General features: G+C 38.7%; 1 protein-coding gene across 1 annotated transcript in view; it reads right to left on the bottom strand.

Moving 5' to 3' along the window:
• Window positions 1-22,369, bottom strand: part of LRP1B (LDL receptor related protein 1B) — a gene marked incomplete at its 5' end in the record, with an annotated part of 885,246 nt that overhangs the window by 13,705 nt on the left and 849,172 nt on the right. The window contains 2 exons of the mRNA XM_084642729.1: window positions 16,707-16,820; window positions 17,687-17,791. Of these exons, the coding sequence (XP_084498855.1) occupies window positions 16,707-16,820; window positions 17,687-17,791 (219 nt within the window). The remainder of the gene's footprint in view (window positions 1-16,706; window positions 16,821-17,686; window positions 17,792-22,369) is intronic.

Consider the following 22,369-nt stretch of genomic DNA (forward strand, 5'->3'; position numbering starts at 1 on the left):
ATACTGGAATGTAAGACCTACTGGCTGAGGCCTGTAAGATTTTAGCTTAATCATACTAGGCCATAGGCTTAAGAACGCTTGACATGAGTAGGTGACCTAGAAATAACCCTATGCCAGTAAGGTCACAAGATTACTGTAAAAGATGTGCTGATAGGTAATGCTATGAAAAACTACATTGCAATAAACAAAAAGATATTGTCCAAGATCATGAGACACCTGGTTGTAATATCATGGAATATCCCGTCCTCATGCAGGATACATGTTGTGCATAGATGCTAATGAGAATAAGAGGAACTAAACAACCTATGAAAAATTAGGCACCCCAAAATTCACAGGGTGTGGAACTATAGATAAGGAAAAGAAGATTGAAATCCTCATGCATATGCATAGGTGTTAGGTGTGGTCAGAACCACAATATAAAAGAGGTTCCTTGGTTGGGTAAAAGTGGGAAGACCCCATGGGACAGCGCCACAAGAAACCCCAGCAGGATCCATCCCTCTATCAGTGATTGTCTATTGACAGGTTCATTGCCCTCCAGAATATCGAGAATGTGAGCATGACTAGTCTTAGTCATAGCATGTTGTGGGGGTTTTTTTGGTAGGATTTCTAGATACATGGGTAATTGTAACTTTACTTATTGCTTTAATAAAACTTGTAGTACAGATAGGAATTTGTACTTGTGATTGTGTATGTGATCATTATCCTTGGACTTCGTGTATTCCTGGAGTCTCCAAATTTGAGAAAAGCACCAGAGGTGATTTTCACTCTGTTGAGCTTGAAATTGTAGCCACAAGAACTGAACCCACGGTAATTTTTAATACAAAATTACTAAATGCAATCTAAATAATGGCAGATACAAGATTACTCACTATGTATAGATGGAATATAAAAATCCACCAATATTTGGTGTTAACCCAAAAAAGGTGTCCCAATTTGCCTCTGAGATTTGTGTTTCAAGTGAACAGCCTTGCAAAAAGATGATTCAGTAAAACAATTGATTTTTATAGCCTTATAAAATCATTCATAAATTTAACATTAATATTATAAAATATTCATTATGGATTAATACTGTAATATTTAAAATATTTTTGAACTGTTTATAAATATAAGCATAAATTGAATGCATTAAAATATAATGAGAAATTTGGCTTATACCATTAACTTGAGAACTACTTTAAACACTGTTTTCCCTTCACCAACCATTGCTATATGCTTCTTATCTGAGTGTTAAATATAAAGATAAATTTCTCAGTTACCAGCGTGTTAAAGACTAATTTAACCAGCTTGGCCAGTGATATTGGCCCATGATACTAAAATACTTTGGAAAAGTACAAAATACAATGGGTCAAATTGTGCGGAAACCCAGGAGCACAATTAGGTGTGCTAACTTGCCTCTTTAGCACCGAGGGAATTAGCAGCATTTTGTCTTTGTGCATTCACTGGGGAGACCAGCAATATCCTCCCTATTCCTTTTCCCCACCCCAGAACACAGGGCACTTGCATAGTGCAATTCAAAATTTAGGGCTATAGTTTTTAAGTGTTTCACACATTAAGATAAAAGTTAAGCTGATCATTATTTTTATTCCACTACATGTTCTACAGATGCAGCCTCTAGACTGGTTGCACCGATGGTATGTATTAACACGTTCATTAATTTGTTAATTAATGCTTCAAAAACCTTTCGCACAATGGAAAAAGTGTAATATGATGGTAGTTATGGCTCTGGTTTGACCTCACAGTTAAAAATGGTCATAACATATTTAAAGTTCTTGCCTTCAGGGAAAGGGTTAGTTGAATTAACATCAGAAAATAGGACACACAGTAATGTATGCAATTAATTTTAAAACTCAAATCAACTAGCATTTTCATTATTGTTTGCCATCACCTTAGCATATTCTAGAAGCACACAATACTTTATGATTCTATCATCAAAGAGATGCACACTCCTTTTATTTTGCATTTGTGTAATTCTTTATAAACCCCTTTTTGAGCTATTATATCAAATGGAAATTATTATTATTCTAGCCTAATTTACAAAATTAGTGCTTAGGTATTTGCCACTTCACAGGATCACCTTCCAATGCATGATTACAAATTAAGTATTTCTAGTCTCTTTACAGAAACACCATAAATCTTCCTAGTTTATTTATGCTGCAACAATCAGAACTGTTATCTTCAGACAATCTTAGAATGAAAGTCTTTGTACTTCTTACCAATGGTTTGCAACATTTCTGCAGTTTTGTTGAGGAATACTGCAGCATGTGGATTAAACTTGCTGAGATGCAATCTTTGAAAAACTACAGCTAGCTCTGACTAAAATATTTGAAGGGAAAAAGTTTCTTTAAGAGTTGGACAGAGACTCAAATTGGTGCCCTGCTCCTTAGAATGAGAATCTCAAATGTCTCTGTTTTGGAAATGGAAATAAACCGCGAAGATGTGGCCTTAAGGGATGTGGCAAGCTGGAAAAGGAAGTGAAATTAGTGAAGGTTCATTATCAAGACATGAAAGTGAAATCTTACAGGAAAATTTTGCAAGAATGTATGGGCCTCAGAAAATCTCCCAAAGAGTCACTAATCACTGAGACATTGTGTTATTCTCTGTACTAAATATAGGGATATACTGTACTGCTATAGCTCAGATACTGCAGTGTGATAATTGTTGATCTGTGCTGACTTTATAACATGTCCAACTTCAATGTTAAGGAAAATGGCACTGGTTTATCAAGACACAGAGCTTCCCAATTTAGAAAGCTTTTAACTTAGCTTTCTTGGATGTAAGGTACTCTTAAGGAAAATGCTGCACAGTAGCAATAATCATTGGATTAATAAATCTCCTTGAGGTACAGATGATAGCAAATGTGTTAATCAGTAACAGACATTTTGGTATCTAACATGGGTACTGGGTTTATTTGGAACAATTATCCAGAGCTTCTGACTGGAAAAATAAGGAGGCATGAAAATAATTGGGACCTACCGGACCACATAATACCATAGGGCCTAACAGTAATATTTTGAATTAGCAAGAATTATCAAGACAGATAATGACAGTACCTAACTAGACCATGAACAAACAAATACAGCTTGAAAGCGATGATGACCCTGAGAGTCAAAGGCTCTAGAGTGGGATTAGGACTGTGGGTGCTGCTCTTTGCAAACCTCAGGTCCAAATGTTCAGTCCCATGATTATACATACAGCCACAACAATTACTACTTCTCGCAGGGTTCCTGCCGAGGTGCTGAGAGTGCATGCATATTTTTGCTTTAAGTCACACATGGATACGCATTATCAAACAATGAAAAAGCTGAATGTTGGGACCCCAGCCCAGTTATCGTCAAAACTCTTGTTACCATCCCTGCTGCAAATTTCATCTCACTAAAATTAAAACTACTTACAAGCTGGGAGAGAAGTCCTGGGTTTACTGTTGTTATTTGTTATTTGTAGTGTGATAGCATCCAGAAGTCCAAGTCAAGTTGAGGACCCCATTGTGATAGATACTGTACCAACACATACGATAACCTGGTTCCTGCACCAAAACGTTTTATAGAAAATTTGTCTTCTAATATACAGAATCCATACTTGATAGGCTTGAATTGGCCATGCCAATGCTCGCAGATATTGCATTGTTGGCGAACATCTAGCTTGCAAGGAGTTGGAAGATGCAGTGAGAGCTGAGCAACAATTAATGTATGGTCTGAGTTTGCGGGTGCTTCACTGTGGAGAAATTTCTGACAAGAATGTTGTCTATTTATTTCATGGCACATCCACTTTTTAAAATCCAGGTCCAGAGATGGCTGTTAAGGTGCCTAAACCAGGACCCCATAACAGATAAGCCCTCAGCAGCACACAATATCCAGCATCTTTCTGAAGATCCTGTTGAAGCCGTGAAATACAGACAGTCCCTCATGAATTGCATATCTAACCTTGGTACCCTCTCAGACAATGTGGAGATCTCCTGAGTGATAAATGTAATGCTATATCACATGTTGCTGCTGGAATAATCAGGTGGTTGCACAAGAAACCTTGGGTTTCCAAAAAGGCCTTTGATATATTAGTGAAAAAGGCAGAAGCATGCAAGCAGGGAAATATCCAAGAATGTAAAGGACTAAAAGACATTTTCCTGGCTATGGCAAAATATGACCATGAGGTTTACGTCCAACATGTCGGTTCCTTGGCCAACAAAGCAGACGACAGCCCAAAGAACATCAAACTGCATCCTGCCTACAAAACCATCACTAGCATGGATGGTAGCCATAAACAGCCTTCTAAGATCCTTGTCATGAAACCAGATGGCTCTCCCTGCTAAATGATGATGAGATCCTGGACAAATGGAAAACACATTATGAAAATGTGTTGAACTGTGGACCAGCTGACGACTGTCTAGAGCTCTGTGACCTAGAAAACCACATAGCAGCAAATCCAGGGGTGAACACTGATCCTCCATCACCTGAGGAAGTACAAAAAGCCATTCCAAAGTTATGGAATGGTGTTAAACCAGTAAGCATCAGTATGCATCAACTTTTCTTAAAAGCATAGGCATCAGGCAAGCAGAGTTCAGAGGCATCAGGATTCAGCAAAGTGGACGTTCTGCATGGTGTCAGCACAAAATATGCGTGGTCTGCACCAAATTCTGAGCATAAAGTGGTTTGATTTTGTAAAAAAAATGTCACAATCTCTCAAAGACATTGCCTTCCTTCAATCACTCATTATATTAAAAAATGGCAATGCATGCTCTTTGGCCAGGTTACGAGGATGGACAAAAACACCCCAGCTAACCTTGCTCTCCGTCAACCCGTGAAGGCATGCATACCTTGATCCTACTTGACACTGCTTGTGGACCACCTGAAACTCATGGATTCTCAGGACTGAGCCAGATCTGGGAACTTCACTACCCAATGTCTGGTGTAACACCATCAATCTTAGTCAGTCTGCGTGTTTGATGATGGTCACAGAGGAAGCTCTGATAGAAACTCCTGGAACAAGGCTCTCCTTATATAGATTGAGGGAGCTATATTTACTCACAGATACGCTTCCAAAGATGCAACACAACTTTCATAACAATTAGAAGTATTAGATAACAAACACTATGTATGCCGACTGGCAAATCTTTTATATGAAGGAAGGGAATCTGTCTGGAAAACACTTGAAAATGCTGGTGAGTAGCAAGCAGAAAATGAGAAAGGAATTAAATATATAAAATATCATGGGTAGATATTAAGGGATCATAGCTGACTGCAGGACTATACATTTAAAGGCCCCATTCTATATCCACCTTGTAGCATTTAGTGAAAGAGTGGATTGAAGGGTGGCTTGGAGGTGTTTTATCTGCCCTTGTATATGTTTGAGTGATAGCTGCTCTCACAGACTAGGATATTTTAACTTTGGATATTTTTGATTTTTTTTTGACATTGGATAGGATAAGTAATGTCTTTAATATTCTAATTATTCCAGTCCAGGCTCGGTAATATTTCATTGCTCTTCTAATATCTAATGAGGATAGCTTGACGTCTTTAGAATGTGAGGATATAGGACTAAATGATGGAAGTGAGATGTGCTAGTTAACATGAAATGCTGAAGCTACTTTAGGAAGGACCACATTATCTGATAAGAAACTAAGTATAGTTCTTTAAATGGATTGTGCCTACAGTTTGCAGACAACCAAAAACAGCACCTTCAGAGATAAGAATGGCAACTTCAGAGATAAAGAAATTATGGAAGCTCTCTTCATGGATCCATAGTTAAGTTTAAGTTGAGTTTTGTACTTAAACTTAGTTTCACATAAGGAATAGAGTGTATCCACCACAAAATGAAAGCTCTTACTCTAGGCACAGATAGAATTTTCTCAAAATGTAAAAATAAAAAAATGCTCCTTTTAAGAAGTTTCACACCCTGTGTCAGACCAATTTTTGGTCCTGAATGATCTTTATAATGAATGACACAGACTCTGAAAACTTCTCATGTAGCTACAACTCTCTGAAATCTGGTGCATTTACTACATTTAAGAATGTTACTGCCTTTCATTATTGGGACCAATGGGAATCAAGCCTTTTAGGAAGATGGTGGGTACCTATGCTGGGCAGACAGAGGGGAAAACTGGAATGTTTTTGTGCAGGGGAATGTGGATTTCAGGAGCTGAAAGTACCTGGCAAGTACAATCTGGCTACTTTGAGCAGTGAGTGTATTGGTGAGTCTGGCCCTTAGATTTAAGGTAGATACTCTATGTTTTCAAACTATTAGAAATATAATATGGTACTATTACCTTAATGGGGTTTTTGAGTGTGACTTTTTAATAATTAAAAAACAGAGGAAATTTCCAGATAAAATCTACTTTAAAATGAAGTAAATGTTTAGTATATATCCATAACTTAATGATAAAAATATCACATGGATGTTGTAATGATTAAAAAACCAACCCAAAAAACAAGAATTACAAACCCAGGAACAACTGACTTAAAGATAAAAGAAATCCAAACATGTTAAGTGATGGAAATGCATATTTGAGGCAGCCAAACACATTTAACTGTACCCTGTAGTGACACCCTGGGGAAAAATTACATCTACTATGTCTTTAAAAACCTTTAAGCTAATCTCTGACTCTGAACACCATTATGCATGAATCATAATTATATGGTTATTGCACAGTGTTCATTGCAGGATAGATAAAGCTTGAGGCAGGACTTGATCTCTCATCTGAAGCAAGAAAACAATTGAAAAACACACCAATATTGGTGAGGGTCAAGAAACCTTCAGGTAAGAAGCTGTTCAATGGTACCAAAAATTGGCAAAATGTGCACCGATATCTAACAACATTGGTGAATCTACCCTAATTAGCTAATACAACAAAAGAATCAGAACTCCCTACACTGGGACAGGACATGCAGAGACATTGGTGAGTGCCTGTCTGCTGTTTTCTGTGGTAAAAGAAATAAGTGGCAGGGCATGGAAGCACCCCAATGTATCCTGCAATCCAGAAAGTTTCAAGCTCGTGTGCTGAGGGTACATGCATCACCAAACCCAGAAGCCAAGCAGAAAATGTTCAAAGAACAACATATCTTTTCTCCTTTGCCAATATCTTTTCATCTCTCCTTTGCACTATTACTTTTTACATCACCAACTGAATTAATGTCTCTAAGGCATTTTGGGTTGGGATACAGCTTGAACAAAGGATCTCATAGAATATACAATTAAATTTTATTGATCTCTTCCAAATTGAAAGTGTTCATACTAAATTAGTTTAGTTTCAATTGAACAGGAAAGATCTTGGTGAACTAGAATGCTACACATGAAAGTCTCCAGGTAATTATAATTAGGGAGCCCATTAACTGTACCTATGGAGTTACATTTACCGTAAAATATTTAACAAATCTGTTCTTCTCTGTCACTTTATTGGCCTACCATAGTTTAGAATTGCCTTTTAGTTTCATTCAGTCCTCTCTATGCTATATTGGTAGCTCTCACTCGATTCAACATAGATTTCAGAAAATGCAATCAGTGTGCCAGGTCAAGTGCCTTTAGCGCATACTATTGCTAGTTGTAAAACAGGCCCATGATTTTTAAAAATGCCCTCTTTGACAGGATTTCTGCCATAGTTATGAAACCCTCTTCTGCACATACAGTATGTTTACATAGAGAGATTTACTGTGATTGAGTGTTCACACTTAAAAAGCTGTATAACAGAACAAAGATAACAAGAGAGGTATAGTATTGTAAGGAATATAAGCTTGATTATTGCAATTTCTTCCTTTTTGGTATCCCTAACAGACACATTGTCCACTTCTAATCAAATGAAAATGCAGCTCTGAAGGTCATCTTTGTTCATTGCTCTGACTGCATCAATTTCCTCTTTGAAGCACTCCATTCATTTCCCTTGTTTCAGTCAATCAAAGTTAAAGCTTCTTGTCCTCACTTTTAAGGCATTTCACAACTTTGCCTGTCCCTACTTGTCCACTATTATCTCTTATTTTGTCACTCCCTCCCCTTTTCTCTGCTTCAGCAATGGCACAAGCACCATTTCCCACACCATTTCCCTGTCAGCTTCTCCCACGCTCATCTTCAAGCTGTCTTTGTGCATGGAATGCCCCTTTAATTAATCAAGGCCAATACTCTCTCCTTCAAATCTGTTCTCAAGACCCCACCTCTGATGTGACCCCCTACCAGAAATCAATCCACAAATGATGGCTGGGTTATACATCATTAGTGTAAGGATGATTTTATTATTTAAAATTAAATATGCAAAAATCATCACTTGTAACAGTCAAGAACCTTAAAGCTCTGCAATAACTAACCAATGTAACCATATGATCTGATTTTTGTTATCCTTATACTTGTGTGTCACAATCACCTGGGGGTCGGTTCAGAGCCCACTGCAGTAAGTGGAAAGACTCCCATTGACTTCAACAGGATTTGGATCGGCCTATTGTTACTTCTTGCCTCAGTTTAGATTTTAAGTTCTTTAGAGCAGGGTCTATCCTTTATTGTGTGTTTCTATAATTGTTATTACAGTGAGGTGCCAATCTCATCTGGTGTCCCCATGTGGTACATCAATGGAAATAATAAATAATACTAATTGAGAATTATAATAATAAGCATGTATTTGGGAAGGAGTATACATATAATGAATTAATGATGAGGGAAGAGATGAAAATCAAGTAAAGTAAGTAAGTCAAACATCAAATAAGAGAGAAAATCATGGAAAAGATGGGTGGCATGCGATCAAAATAAATGGAAAATTTGTTACTTGATTATTTTCTTTCTGAAACTGACCTCCCCTTCAGTTGCTATGAGCAAATTATGACTCTTGCTGCAGTTCCTGGAAGCAGTCCAGACATGTCTTTCAGGTTCCAGGCTTACCTGTGCTGCTTGCATCACCCACCGAATGCGTGCTACCAAAGCTGTAGATACACTTAATTGTGCAAAACAACTTGATTCATACATTTTAATGTTAAAAACTTGACAATAACGGTCTAAAAATAGAATGCTCTTAAGACTGCACAAGTCATATTCCTAACAATACATCCACAGTGGGTCCGATTGCAGGAGAGGTCTGATTGCAGAAGGTCATTGCCACACTAGACATCATTAGTTAAATTTACCATTCTGCTTCTGGACTTCTTGTCTCCCAGTCAGTTATTGGTGGGACATAGTGAGCCATAAGGATGAATAAGAAGAAGGGAGAAAATAAAACAAGAGTGTTCCCTTTATTCCTAAAACTAATTGTTAGGAATTCAGGTTCCACATTGTGCCAAAATATGCATCTTCAGAAAAGTACATGGCTATCTTGTTGTGTTGATGGAGAATCAGGTAACAGCCTTGCAGATTCCTTCTTCTGTGGTTGCTTATGTCCATTTGTCTCATGGTGACACCATGGACTTTGTATAATAGCCCTTGATCCCTTCATGAACTGGTCTACTTTATGCTAAATAAGCTTTCTTATTCAGCACTTTAATATTAAATGGAACAATTTGGATATTATTTTCCCACAATATTTAGGCTAAAAAGAGAAAAAAAGTGCTGCTTGTTTTCTAAAGGAGTCAGTGCATTTGAGATATATTTTTTATTACTCACCCAGGTTTGAGTCATAGCCTTTCCATCTGATGGTGTACTTTTTGACCAAAGGGAACGCAGAATTCTTGCCTAAGAAATAAATACTTGTGTGTTTACATTTCTTATTTCTGGAGTTTGTATGACCTTGTCATCATGGAAGATACAGTAAGGTTTCTGTATCCTTAGAGGAGTCATCTCAGAGACTGTTGTGGGTGATGTGTTGGCTATTAAGAACAGTGTTTTGATTGGTTAAAAGGGATGAAATGTGAGACTTTATTCCATGATGGAATCGATCCTGTGACAGGAAAATGGATCTGACTGCCAGCTTAGAGAAGTGGCTGCTCTTAGGAATCTGGATACCTGGAGAATTCCACTTTGATAGCACTATTCAAGGCTGAGATGATGTTGTTCAGGGCCATTTTTTCAAGAAATACAGAAGCATTGGGATGGTGGATTTTTTGTGGCTGATAACTATCTTTAAACTGGTAATAGAATTTTGTTAATTTTTTAACTTATACTGAAATAATGGATGGCTTGGGGCAAAATAAGCATCTTGGTTACTCTTTATGGAATCCCATTGTCCTTATCCCCTCCTATGCAAAAACCTAGCACGAGTAAGTGATAGAGTGGGGTAGAGATAGAAAGAACATTTGACCAGTGATGGGCCAAGTTTTCTGTTCTCTCAGAGTTTTTTCTCAGATAGGTGCACTTGTGAGTAATTAATTCAGGGAGGTCAGATGGCTTGTGTTACAGAGAAGTCCAGAAGATGATCACAATGGTCTCTTCTGGCTTTAAAATCTGACTTTACGTGCCCTTGGTGTCCGGGGCACTGGGCTTCATGCCCAGTGTCTCATCCTTGCTATGTGGGCTTTGGAAAGAAAGAAACTCCAGGGCAGAGCCAGCATGGGCATGAGAGAAACTCAATCCACTAGGGACAAAGACAAAAAAACAGACTAAGCAGGTACAGCAGCACTGGAGTGGAAGAGATGAGAAATAGCTAGGACTATGCCCCCTTCTTTGGTCCAGACCCTGAACTGTGAAGGAACCCACAAACACAACTTCCTTCTCTCTTTAGCCATGTTGGCTTCATGAAGAAAGAATCTCTGTTAAGAGCACTCTCATGACAACCCCAGGACCGTCAGCTCTGGGTCCAGAGAAAATCAAGAAGCAGCTCCAGCAGACACCACAGAACACTGATAATGTCTATGTCCATTGTAATCTCAGACTGCTTTCTACAGTTTCTACTTTCTCTTCTACTGATTAGCTCTAGCTGCTTCCAACCATTCCTTTACAGTCTCCTCATTCCAGTCTCATTCCAACTGCCCTCCATGCTACTCTCCTCCTTTCCTCTCTCCAGTCTGACCTTCCATCCCACATATTTCCCTTTCCGGCCCTGTAATACTACCACCTCTTCCTGATAAGACATTTAGTGTAAATACAATTTTTAAAAAATAGAACCCCAATAATATATTAAAAAAATAAATGAAATGTCAACTAAACAAAAGAAAGAAAAAAGTAGGCCTAACATGATGCTGGCAAGTTATTATTTCTGTACTGGAATCATTCATCATTTTTACCATCTTACTTATTTACATTGTCATCTCTGGGGGTAGGGATAGTCTTTACTGTAAATTTGTACAAGTACCTGGTAAAATGTACCTTGAGGCCTCTAACTGATGCCATAATATAAGTAAATAAACTATTAATAATGAATAATAATAAAAATGATGCAGTGAGGAGGCTCAGAATGCTCGACTCTTCCAAATTGTGCTTTTTTTATCTTCCTCTTGGTGGGGTCCTTCTGGAAGAAGTCCTCTTAGAGGATTGCCATATCTTTCGTCCTGTGGTGACAAATTTTGGAAGGGATAATATGGAATATCTGATTCCTGGATTTTATATGATTTCTTCATGTCCTTTTAGCTTTGTTGTCCTTTTGCCCTTAGTTTTCTCTCTTCGCTAATGACAGACATCTTCAGAGAATGAATGGAGGAAGTATGATGAAGTCTGATTTTGTTTGAGAGGAGCAGTTTCCTTTGGGTTGAGATTGTTCCTTCACTTTCTCTGGTTGAAAAAGTATATCCATATTCTTCAGTTCTTCCTCTTCATAGTCAGATTCAGAAAGCTCCCTGTTTGTGTGGGGTGTAGTCAGAGCTAGGGAGAGAAGGAAAAGATCTCTGGTGTCTCTTAGAACATTTTATTATGTTTCAGTATCTTTATTGATTCCCCCCCTTTTGGGATTTTTTTTTATTTACGGGGTGGTATTGGGGGGGGCGGGGGTTCCATACCTCTGGTAAGGAATAAGACCTTTTCATAGACATAGCTGAGAAGGGGGCAAAAGAGAAGGTTGGTATAGGAGAGAAACCTTTAGTCTCTGAGGAAAGAGTAACTGGATAAGATAGTGGTAGCTCTGCCTAGGGACAAGTAGACTTGGAGAGGCACCCGCTAATTTCCCCTTGAGATAGCAATAAGGCTTTACCTTTCAGGGAATTTTCCAGAGAGGGCCATTTCCTGTTGGCGTAGTTTGGTGCCTGCCAGCCAGTTTGATGCAGCCTCTCCAGATCAGGTTTGGGGAGAAGATCCTAATGTTCCAGCTGAGCTCTTTGCTATTTCTGAACGAATGAGTGCTCATAGGTTGGGTACAGCTGTGGAAAACCTCTAGACACCAATTGGGTGTCCCCACAAATGGACTTTTTAGATTCAAGCTCTAGGTTCTTCGCCTGCTTTGCCATATCTAAAATAGCAAAGATATAATATCCCCTTCTAAAGGGGATAGCAAAGACTTCCCAATTGCCCTGGGCTCCCCAGTTGTAACAGCTACCAAACCCTGAAGGAGCTGGTACACAGCATTGCAGCACCACTCAGATTTGGCCCATATGACCCTTCATAGATGGAGATGGAGGGCAGACGGACCAAATTTGATTGGCGTTGTGACCCTGTGTGCTATGCTGCAATGCCAATCAAATTTGGTCCATTTGCCCTTCATCTCCATTTATGGAGAGGCAGACAGGCCAAATCTGAGTGGTGCTGTGTCCCAATTTAGCCCCTGGAAATGTTGGGAGGCATGGGGTAGGGATACCCCACTAACACTCCATAGTAGCAAGAAGCATAAGACAGAAAAATGGTTTCTGGTGGAATGGAGCTGCTAGTGCCCCAAATATAGCTTTAGAGTTGGGTTATATAGATAAAAGGTGAACCACGGAGATAGAAGATCTGGTGCATGGTAGAAGAAATGTAACCACAGAGTCTGCATGACAAATCTGGATTGTCCCGGCTAACTGTAGCAAGCACAGCCTGTTAATAGTAGGTTAGGGTGGAGATGAGGAGACAGACTTTTTCAAATATATTTTGAATTTTTCTTGATGTTCAAGCTGAATTCCTGCCGTGAGTATCTATAGTGAATTGCAGGCTGACAGCTTGTCATAAAGGTTAGTGATAGGATGTCAATAGACTACCCTATAATAATAAGGGGAAAAAACCTCTTTTCATGATGCAAAAATATGTTTGTATTCTGTTATGAATTATCTTATGCTATAATTAATGTATAAGATTGCTGAAGAACTGTAGATACTTAATCATCTTATTTGCTAGTAAAACATTATTTTTTGTAACTATAGATGTGGTAGTGACAGATGGACATTCACACTTTAGATGTTTAGTTTGGTCTCTCAATCTTAATTGGCCTCGAAGTCTTGAGAGATCAGGCTCTCTTGGTTCATGGTTAGTAAAAAATATTGTAGAAACCATCTTATTTATAGAATTATGGTATTTTTATTTCCGGACCCAGCAAAGTCCAAAAGTAAAGAAAACTAAAAAGATACACAAGACACTAGATTTGGAACCCTGCTGTGACTGATTTGTATCGGGCCACCAATAGGACAGTGGACGAGAAGCTGGATATGAGTCAGCAGTGTGCCCTTGTTGCCAAGAAGGCCAATGGCATTTTGGGATGTATAAGTAGGGGCATAGTGAGCAGATCGAGGGACGTGATCGTCCCCCTCTATTCAACATTGGTGAGGCCTCATCTGGAGTACTGTGTCCAGTTTTGGGCCCCACACTACAAGAAGGATGTGGATAAATTGGAGAGAGTCCAGCGAAGGGCAACAAAAATGACTAGGGGTCTGGAACACATGAGTTATGAGGAGAGGCTGAGGGAACTGGGATTGTTTAGCCTGCAGAAGAGAAGAATGAGGGGGGATTTTATAGCTGCTTTCAACTACCTGAGAGGTGGTTCCAGAGAGGATGGTTCTAGACTATTCTCAGTGGTAGAAGAGGACAGGACAAGGAGTAATGGTCTCAAGTTGCAGTGGGGGAGGTTTAGGTTGGAGATTAGGAAAAACTTTTTCACTAGGAGGGTGGTGAAACACTGGAATGCGTTACCTAGGGAGGTGGTAGAATCTCCTTCCTTAGAAGTTTTTAAGGTCAGGCTTGACAAAGCCCTGGCTGAGATGATTTAATTGAGGATTGGTCCTGCTTTGAGCAGGGGGTTGGAGTAGATGACCTCCTGAGGTCCCTTCCAACCCTGATATTCTATGATTCTATGAATACAAAGAGGATGTAAAACCTAGTGTAACTGGGCTGTGAAGCATTCTTCGGAGAGAGTCCAGCGAAGGGCAACAAAAATGATTAGGGGACTGGAACACATGAGTTATGAGGAGAGGCTGAGGGAGCTGGGATTGTTTAGCCTGCAGAAGAGAAGAATGAGGGGGGATTTGATAGCTGCTTTCAACTACCTGAAAGGGGGTTCCAAAGAGGATGGCTCTAGACTGTTCTCAATGGTAGCAGATGACAGAACGAGGAGTAATGGTCTCAAGTTGCAGTGGGGAAGGTTTAGATTGGATATTAGGAAAAACTTTTTCACTAAGAGGGTGGTGAAACACTGGAATGCGTTACCTAGGGAGGTGGTAGAATCTCCTTCCTTAGAGGTTTTTAAGGTCAGGCTTGACAAAGCCCTGGCTGGGATGATTTAACTGGGAATTGGTCCTGCTTTGAGCAGGGGGTTGGACTAGATGACCTTCTGGGGTCCCTTCCAACCCTGATATTCTATGATTCTTCCTGCTTAAGGGGACTCCCTGGTGGTGCAGGGCTTTAACTCATAGCTACTGCTATACCAACCACCAGCTGACAATCAATGTACTGCATTGCTGGAAAAAGGGAAGAAGGTCTCTATGCCTCTGTGGTCCACTCATGCCCTGCTGCTGGAATGGCTCCTTGGAATTGTAGACAGCTGGGTTTTAGAGGAGCTTTGCATCTATTATAACTTACAGTAGTGGCCCCAAGATTGGATGAGTTCAAAGGTGGTTTAATGGCATTCTAGTTTCTTCTTCCCATTTTAACAGCGAGTATTGGTGGACCACATCTGAGGATCTGCCCCAAGTGGGGAGTAAGATGTCATGAAATACGTATCATATTAAACCCCAATTTATGCTACTCCACAAGTTTCTAAGTAATTCACTTCTCCTTGGCTGAAATCCTGATCTCACTGAGGACACTGGGAGTTTTGCCATTGACTTCAATGAAGCCAGAATGTCACCTTTGATTTGGGTAAATAAAGGTAAAGCTTCAGAACAAAAAATCTTAAAAAACCCCTCACTTAAAAAAAATTCTTTCATAAACAGAAGTAGCAACAATCAAGTACATTAGAGACAAAATGCTTATTTACAAATCACATAATTAACACATTCTTTAAATTGTGGGAAACAGTGGATAAAATTAATGACTGATGGTCAATTCGCTATTAAACTTTCTATTTCATGTATTAAAATACAGATTTTAAATTGTTTTCAATTTCTAAGCTATCAGTTGATGTGCTTCAGTTTATTATACAGAAAGGAGAAAAGGCACTGACAGCACATTTTAAAAAACAATAGTAGTGGGTTGTTTTTAGTATGTAACTGCAGTTTTCTGACGACTCAAGAATGATATGCAGTGTTATGTGAAAATATAAGAAATGCAGAATTAAGACAACCATGTCCTCCATAAATTAATACATACTTCAAACCCATATTCTCTGAATTTTTTAAATCAATTACTGACAGTTAATGGAGACATATAAAGATTGCCTTCATTTTATGTTGACTTAATCAGAACACTAATCTGCTTTTCCAGAGAATTATTGTAGCTCAAGACCTAGCATTTCATTGCTTTGAAGTATTGGAAAAAAAAAAAAGGAATTGTAAGCATATAGTCCAACAAAAATGAAAGAATGATTCCTCATCCTAATCACTTTAATTGTTCCCTTCCCCCCAAATAAAACCCCCACTACCTCCCAACAGAACCTCAATAGTATGTGGTTACTAATAGCTGAAAACATGTGTTTATACAACATGTATTTAGATGAGGCTATATATTAAACCTGTTGGACTTTCTGTATTTTATCAAATTGAAGTCTATGTCATTGGCTCATCATTCTAATTCTGACCCTTGCATCAGATCAGTTCTCTGAAGCTCTATGCATCTTATTCTAGTATTTAGAATCAATGAGGATGTCGGGCAGGATATATTTTCAATATGCACAAGGCAGAGGAAGTTTCCTTTCCTGATGAGAATTAACAGTTTCTTTTCAAGAAGTATGTCTGAAATTGCTTGAGAGAAAGGTAACATAAAAATGAAGGTAAATTATAAATTGAATCAATAAAGGATGAAAAGTGTTAAGAAGAGAGCTTTTCTAATTTTTTGTAGTTTGTGCTAATTGCTTTTTTAAACCTGATTTACAGATTAAGTTAACAAAGAGGTTTACCAATACAAGTCTAACTGTTAAAATGGCAGCCAAATAGCCTTCTTGTTTAATTACTCTGTAAATACTGGAAATGCAAAATCACGTTAAAATGTGCACAATTTGCTTCACCCCAAAACTTTATGCTGTGGATGCATTATTCATTAAAATACCTCAGATCCCACATCCAGAAACAAAAAGCTGAAGTAGTATTTTTATAATTTTTAACCATTATTTCTTCTTCCAATAATATGGCAACAGACACTCCAACAGTCTATGTTTAAATACAGTCATCAGTACGACTATTAAACGGGTAAGTGTGTATTACATAAATGAGCCCCTAGATTAAGTATATGCTGTGAAATGTATGTGAATGTGCATGATTTGAATCAATGAACTGTGGCCTGAAATGATGTCACACAATGTGCAGCATTAAGTGGAAGGTTAAACCTACTTGCATCTCGGTTCATTAAACGCAGTTAAAGTGCAAATTCCCTCATTCTGACAGTAGTAATCACAAGGGTTCACTTTCTGGTCACAGCGCTGACTTTTAAACCCCACAGAGCATCTGCAGAATTTCAGTAAAATACAGCTAAATAAATATTCTGCCTTTTGCTGAACAAATTTTAAACTCATTACATACAGTGATGGTAACACACACACACACGAAATATGCTCAGCCTTTTCACAGGAGGTCCAATCTGATAATATCTCAGAAAGTATGGGTAATCAACACTAATCAAAAACATTTTGGTAACAGTGGACCCTGTATTAACCCCTTGCTTCAGGAATCAGAGTTTTGACACAAAGCACTAAAGTCAAATGTCCTAACAGTTAGTACTGGCAATTCCAGAGCATGATGGTCTTAAAAAAGAGAATCCATGTTTGTTTCCTAAGAATTGTTAGTAACATTTGTTACATGCTGAAGTTTCTATGTGTTTTTACAAAACCACATGAGTTAATGTGTGTGAAACTGGTTATCTCTGAGAATCTATGTTGTTTCATGTCAAACTATGTCAAGAGGAGACTGTGTTAAAAAATGAAAAAACACCACTTAAAAAGAGATAGAAATCATTAGGCACCAAAATATCGATCATAGATGGTTAATCCCACACTATTATATATGTTAATTGCCAGCAAATAGGTCCTCACATTCACCCTTAAGTATTTTAAGTATTCTATTGTAAAATCTTCTTGTTGAAGAGCAGTAAACAATAGTCACTAAATCATCAACAATGTCAAATGATGAACAAAAGGAATATTCTGCAACTTGCAGTAGAACAGAGTGACAGACAAAAATAACACCTAGAAAAGTAAAATACCATTGTGAGTGGTACATCATCAATACCTGAACAGATAAGAAATGCAGATGAACAGAAACTTTATTATTTACTGCCACACAGATGTTTTAATGATACACACAAAAGTACTTACAGACAGACAGGTATATTTGTCTCTGGGTCCAGCTGACATGCACCACCATTATAACAGTAGCCATCACATAACTGACAGCTAGAGGCAATCTTTCCATTAGTGCAGCTGTAATGAAAAAAAATTGTTATCCACATCATTATTGTTGAAAGCAGATGTGAACTATCTACAGATCAAAACATTCATCTTATGAGAAGTAAAAGAATTGCTGATTGATTAGATTTCACTAAGACTCTCTAGCTTGAGGCAGTAACTTTTTAAACAGATTTTTGTGGAACAGGTCACCATTATTCTATACAAATTCTAATATTTTCAGCCTATTTAGTTCATCAGAATAAACAATTACTATAATTTATGTAATCTCCCATTAACATCACTGCAGATCTTAATGAGGTATCTTTGCATTGCTGTAAACCTGTGTCCTTAAGCCATTGTCCTGGACACCATATGAAGGCAAAACAAGACACCAGGAATGTGGCTTAACTTGGGTGCAACTTGCTTAACTAATATATTTGGGAGCTATCCAACAATAACTCCTCCCATGCAGGTCATTCTTCCTACTATGATCCACTCCAGTTAGTGGAGGGCTGCCATCAGCCCCCCCCATTCTTTTAACCTGGTCCCAGCACTCTTGCTGGGACCCCATCATCCTTCCGTCATATCAGATTAATGGGGAGGGAAATATGGGGTTGTCTCCTGTAGTAGACATAAGGAGCCCCACTCCATTCCCCACCTTTTTTAGAGGAGACACAAATTGCAAGGGGGACATGGAGTGGGAGCTTTTCTTCTTGAGCAGAATGATTCCTAGAGCTGGTGGAAGGGCTTATAAAACACTCCCATTAAGTGTGCGGGAGCCAGGCGTTGCTACAGCCTTGTGTTCCACCAATCAGCCTAACCCTCCCTCCTCCAGACAACAAAGAGACTAAATGTTCCCAAGGAGAGGAATGTTGTATGTCTTCCAATCCACTTCTGATTCTGGTTTATAAGGGTATCAGACCTACCCTACTGAATGACTACCTGCACTGGGCACGTGCCAAGTTGTGATAAAAATGAATTGTACAGCCTAATCTACCCACTGGGTCCTTAGGCTGCTGCAAAGAAGGTGAAAAAATCCACACTACCCAGGCCAATCTGGCAGAGAGGGAAAATTCCTTCCAAGTCCCAACAGGTAATTAGTATGATGCCTACAGCAAGACCCAGAAGACCCAGTCCTATTATAATCCCAAGGGGGGAGTGGAGTGGGAGTTTTTCTTCTCATGCAGAATGGCTCCTAGAGCTGGGGGAAGGGCTTATAACCCTCCCATTAAGTGTGTGGGAGCCAATGGGTTTTGCTATAGCTTTGTGGTCCATCAATCAGCCTAAACACCCTCCTCTCCAGATGACAATGAGGCTGAATGTCCCCAAGGAGAGGAGGGTTGTATCCCTTAAAAGAGGCCAAAGAATTTCTTTCCACACTAGCCGAAAGTTCCCCCCACCTCTGAGGCCTTTTTGGGGGTGGGCATTGCTTGTAAAACCTCTAAGTGGTATTAAATGTAAGCAAATAAGCAATTCATAAATGGACTGATCCTCAATACTTCAGGTCTGAATAAATATTCCATTTCCAGGGCTTAAGAAAAAACACTAACATTTTGCCTACATTTTTACATAAAACTGTAAATAACATATTTTTATTCAATCTCAGCCTGAGTTTGAACTCAATTCTATGGACATAGCATGGTTGTCTTTAAAAACTCAACATTATTATTGCTGATTGTTTGTTCGACAGTAGAACCTACTAACCACAAGGTTAAGGGGTTATTGTGCTAGGTACATACATTAGTACATGAAAGTCCTTGATCTAAATAGACAAATAGTGAGTGAAAAGCAATATTTCCATTTTACACAGGGGGAACTGAGGCACAGGATGACAAAAGCAACTTTGGCTAAGGTCCCACGGGAAATCTCTGGCAGAGGTGTGAAGTGAATTCTCATCTCCTGGGTCCCATTCCAGTGCCTTAATTAAAAAAGACATCCTTCCTGCTGGCATTTGCCAACTACTATCAAGCAGTAATCTGTGATTACCACACTTTCCCCCTATTATTAGAATAGAAGCTGTTGACAAAAGTAGACCTTTTAATGGTTTCTACTGTTGTGTGCATTGTAAAACTAACTGGTGAAAGTCACAAACCTGCAGCAAAACACAACTTTTAAATTTTCTGAGATAAGACCTGGAACCCATGTGGTCATAGATCTAGCTGCTAAGCTCCTGTTCAGTTTTTTCAATTCATTGTGTTAGCAGCTGTAAACTGTACAACCTCTCGTTATCCGTACCTAATTGCTGATTATCAAGCTATTCCTCTGGTACTGGTATTACCATTCAGTGCAGATAAATACAGAGATTAGCTGCAATACATATACATAGTTCTCAAGATATGTGAATATTCTATTTTATTAAAGTTTTTGTTCGCCTACTTACTAGAAATTTGATTCTCTCTCATTGTTATACTTATAAAACACAAAATGGGATTGAACTGAAGACAATCTGCTTTTGTCCATAAATTACTGTACAGTAGTTGAATGTGATTACCAATCTATCCATCTGCACACCAGCAGCAGCCTCTTAACAGCTAAAAAACAAGTAGGATTCAATGCTGTGTGATACAAACACAGATTCCACACCTCCATGTGGCATGTATTGTTTTCCATTTGCATCTTCTTTTTATCTTCACAAACAATTTCTTTTGGCTTCTTTTTACCTTTCATGATATCATTTTTCCCCCATCCTTTATTCTTTCAGTACTTGTTTCATTCTTCCTTCTTTGACCGTTCTCTTTAGCTCATTCCCATCTTCTTTTGGGCCCCATGTTTGCTTTTTCTTCTTTATTTTAATATGTATTAAAGCTCTGTCTTCCATTAAATAACTAGCAGTTTGAATAGCCCTACTTCCTTCCAGTCTGAAGTTATTGTAGCAGTGAGGAACTGAGAGGAGACATGTCTATTAGCAATGCCAGTTTAGCACTGTGTAGGTGGCAGCTTGGTTCCAGCAGTAATATGCACTAACTACAGAGCTTCTAAAGAAAGGCCAATTACAAAGCAACCTTCAAATTGCAAAAAGGGTTTCATGATGCTGATGATTTTCACACAGCTTTGCTCATGAATGTGAAAAGCTATTTCTTTCTTTAACCATTTAGTTGGGGAAAACTGGCTAGGGATTATCTTCCAATGCATTCATATTTATGGAAAACCTGACTGCTGTTCTCTGTGAAGCATGTTACACATTTGTGTAATGTCAACTGTAGGTCTATTTATTATATCTATTTTACAAAGATACAAAATTAAATATTTTATAAAATGAAAACAAAGCAAAAATGGCAGGTATATATATAGGCTTGTAATTAAAAAAGCAAAACACATTTAAAAAATAACACTGGCTACTGTAATTTGCTTTTTAAAGGGAAGCTATAACATAAAGTACATACAATAGTTCTTGGGTCCAGCATTAATTCACATGGCACAGGTCAGGAAAAATGATGGGTTCAAAGATGCACTGGCCTGGTTCTCCAGCATTATGATGGCTTCCTGTGGCCCCAAAAAAGTATTCCAGTACCTAGGGATTGCAGGAGGTAGGTGGCCACGCCTCGTTTCCTTGGCTACACTCCCTGCACTAGCTCTATTGCACCCAAGATTCCCTTGAGCAGGAAAAATCCTTTTGTGGTGCTTTAAAGTGGGTGTAGTGCTTCTTAAAGAAGTCATAATAGGGCCCCAAATTAACACCTTAGTTATGAGAACATGACTGTTACGCATGTATAATTTTATCTTTAGCAATTCCTGAATTTGGAATACAAGTTTAGTGTTCTCTTAGTATATGTTTTTTAATGGGATTTCCTAGATGTGTTTTCAGAGCCTCTTGCAGAAGCAGTTTCAAGAGCTGAGTCTTTCAGTCCTTCTGGGTGCTTTTAATTGAATGCCTTGCAGGCATCAGTGTCTTTAGCTGAATGCTCTTCCCTGCGGCATAAAAGCAACATGTTTTAAATGCCTTTTTCCTATATGGATCTATCATCTTCGACAAGGATCATGGTGAGCCAAAATCATCAAACATTTCATTAAACAACTGAAAAATTGCAAACATCTAACCAAGACTTTTGAGTCCACACTATGACTATCTATTAAAAGTACTTATGGACTGTTTACAACTATTGTATATAACTAATAAAATGCAGAACAGGGTGAATTTGGTTTCTACCTGTTCTGGGAGTCTAATAGAGAACTGACAGATCATTAGAGGGCAGATGGCAAGGAGGTGGGCTTTAAACTAGGTTAATGGGGGCAGGAGACAAATTCACATGGGTTAGTCCAGAACATGGCGACCTGGGGGAAGGGTTGGAATCTGCAGGAAATATAGGCAATCATAGCAAGGACAAAGGACAGACAAAAAGGTATAACTGGCATCACAGAGACTTGGTGGGATAATTCACATCACTGGAAGATTGGCATTGAAGTACACAACTTGTTCAGGAAACACAGGCAGGGAAAACAGGGAAGAGCTGTTGCCTTGTATATCAAAGATGTATACACTTGCACTTAGGTCAAGATAGAGGTGGGCGGCAGACCTGCTGAAAGTCTCTGGGTAAGGATAAAAGGTATAAAAAAACGAAGGGTGATGTCATGGTAGTGGTCTAGTATTGACCACTGAACCAGGAAGAAGAC

Source organism: Lepidochelys olivacea (assembly GCF_965140295.1).
Source record: "Lepidochelys olivacea isolate rLepOli2 genome assembly, chromosome: 11".
NCBI classification, from domain to species: domain Eukaryota; kingdom Metazoa; phylum Chordata; order Testudines; family Cheloniidae; genus Lepidochelys; species Lepidochelys olivacea.